At 35.0% G+C, this 1,661-nt stretch overlaps 1 protein-coding gene across 5 annotated transcripts in view; it reads left to right on the forward strand.

The window, feature by feature from the left end:
* LOC107101230 (pleckstrin homology domain-containing family A member 4-like) overlaps positions 1 to 1,661 on the forward strand; it is a 19,050-nt gene that overhangs the window by 7,657 nt on the left and 9,732 nt on the right. For 4 of the 5 annotated variants that reach the window (XM_015400056.1, XM_015400057.1, XM_015400060.1 and 1 more), the window contains exons 9-10: positions 585 to 644; positions 866 to 1,000. In XM_015400056.1, the coding sequence (XP_015255542.1) occupies positions 585 to 644; positions 866 to 1,000 (195 nt within the window). The remainder of the gene's footprint in view (positions 1 to 584; positions 645 to 865; positions 1,001 to 1,661) is intronic. The other variant, XM_015400059.1, reaches the window with a different exon arrangement.

Here is a 1,661-nt window from a genome sequence, read left to right on the forward strand (position 1 = left end):
AAAAAGTTTTGTTCTCTTTTCAAATAAACAAGATAGACTACTTATTAGTCTGGGGGCACAGGTGGAAAGCTGAATGTTTTGATTTGTTTGTAAAAAAAAAAAAAAAGAAACAGAAGTGAAAGCCTGTAAGGAGACCCTTACTTATTTTATTCAACCATTAGCATCACAAGCTGAAGCTTTTTGCAAGTAATCAGCAAACTCAAGTAGGCGTTATGCCTACTGTAGAGGCATTATTTGTCATATTAATACAGCATTTTTTTATATTATTTTGGAGCTTCTTGCTTCATACCCAGGATTTTAAGATTATATAAAGGAAAGCTCAAATTCCATATGGGGTGGCACCAGGAACACAAGTCAGAATTAAGTTCCTTATACATCCATCCATCCATCCATTTTCCATCACGTTTATCCCAAGCGGGGTCGCGAGGGCTGCTGGTGCCTATCTCCAGCTGTCTATGTGCGAGAGGCGGGGTACACCCTGTACAGGTCGCCAGTCCATCGCAGGGCGTTCCTTATGCACATATTAAATTCAATTCTTCCACATACCATAATGAAAGCCTCATTTCCTTTTTGTTCCTTTGCAGCCTGCAGCCTTATATGGCTCGGTCCATCACACGCCAAGTGGACGAAGACCATTAGCAAAGGTGACCTTATGTATTTTGTAAAATCTGTTTCGATATAAAGTAATATTTTGCAAATTTGTGTCTGTGCAGGTGTGTGTTTAATGCATATGTAGTTGCTGGGATAAAACAATGAACAGGCAAAAATGTATTCTTTGTTTATTTTAAAACTTCCCATTGAAACCAAAAGTTTAAATACAAAATATAAGGTTTCTGTCTGATATGCTTGTTGTGTTTTCCTTCAGAGCCAGTCAACAGGGGCAGATTTATTGCCCCCTTTACCCCCTTCATCAAGAGCAGCGCATGCCTCCAACCCCTCAAAACAGCAGCGCCAGCTTCACTGCAGCCATGTGCCTGTTTCTGTGCTTCCGCCAGCTATGGTACAGCTATGTCCGCCAGATAGCGCCATGCTTTTCTCTGCTTTGATTATAGTGTTGTGTTGTTTTCTTAATGTGTTTTTATATCTCATACATAAAAAGATTTACACAGGAAATTGAATTTACATGATGATTGTACAGCAATTGCACTACCTATAATAAAGTATGCGCAAGTATGACAAAAAATCTAAAGAAAGAAATTAAGCAGATTTTATAATGGGCAACTAGCAAAATTAAACTCAATTCAACATACAGAAATTGAGGAAGAAAATTCAAACAAAAAAACAATAAAATAACAATGAAAAATAAATTATTTAAAATAAAAATATAAAATACATCAAAATACAAGAAGATTTTCAGATACTTTTTGCACATTTTTACAATCAGTGGTTTTTAGCTCAAATTGTGCTGCTTTGATATTGTAATAGAAGAAAAAGAAACTCTTGAAGCAGCATTAAGCAATCAGGAGCCTGATTTGGAGTTAATTTTTGAGCAAAATTTTAGGGCTTCCTCGGGAAATAATATCATTTAATTTTTTAAAGGTTTCTTTACAATTTGAAATAAAAAATCTTAAATTATGTTACATTTTCTAAAGCTATGCATATCTAATGTTGTTTGACAAGAAAAGAAAAAAAAAATAGCATTAGCTTAACAAAAAAAGTTC

Source organism: Cyprinodon variegatus, unplaced genomic scaffold (assembly GCF_000732505.1).
Source record: "Cyprinodon variegatus isolate N-32 unplaced genomic scaffold, C_variegatus-1.0 Scaffold1066, whole genome shotgun sequence".
NCBI classification, from domain to species: domain Eukaryota; kingdom Metazoa; phylum Chordata; class Actinopteri; order Cyprinodontiformes; family Cyprinodontidae; genus Cyprinodon; species Cyprinodon variegatus.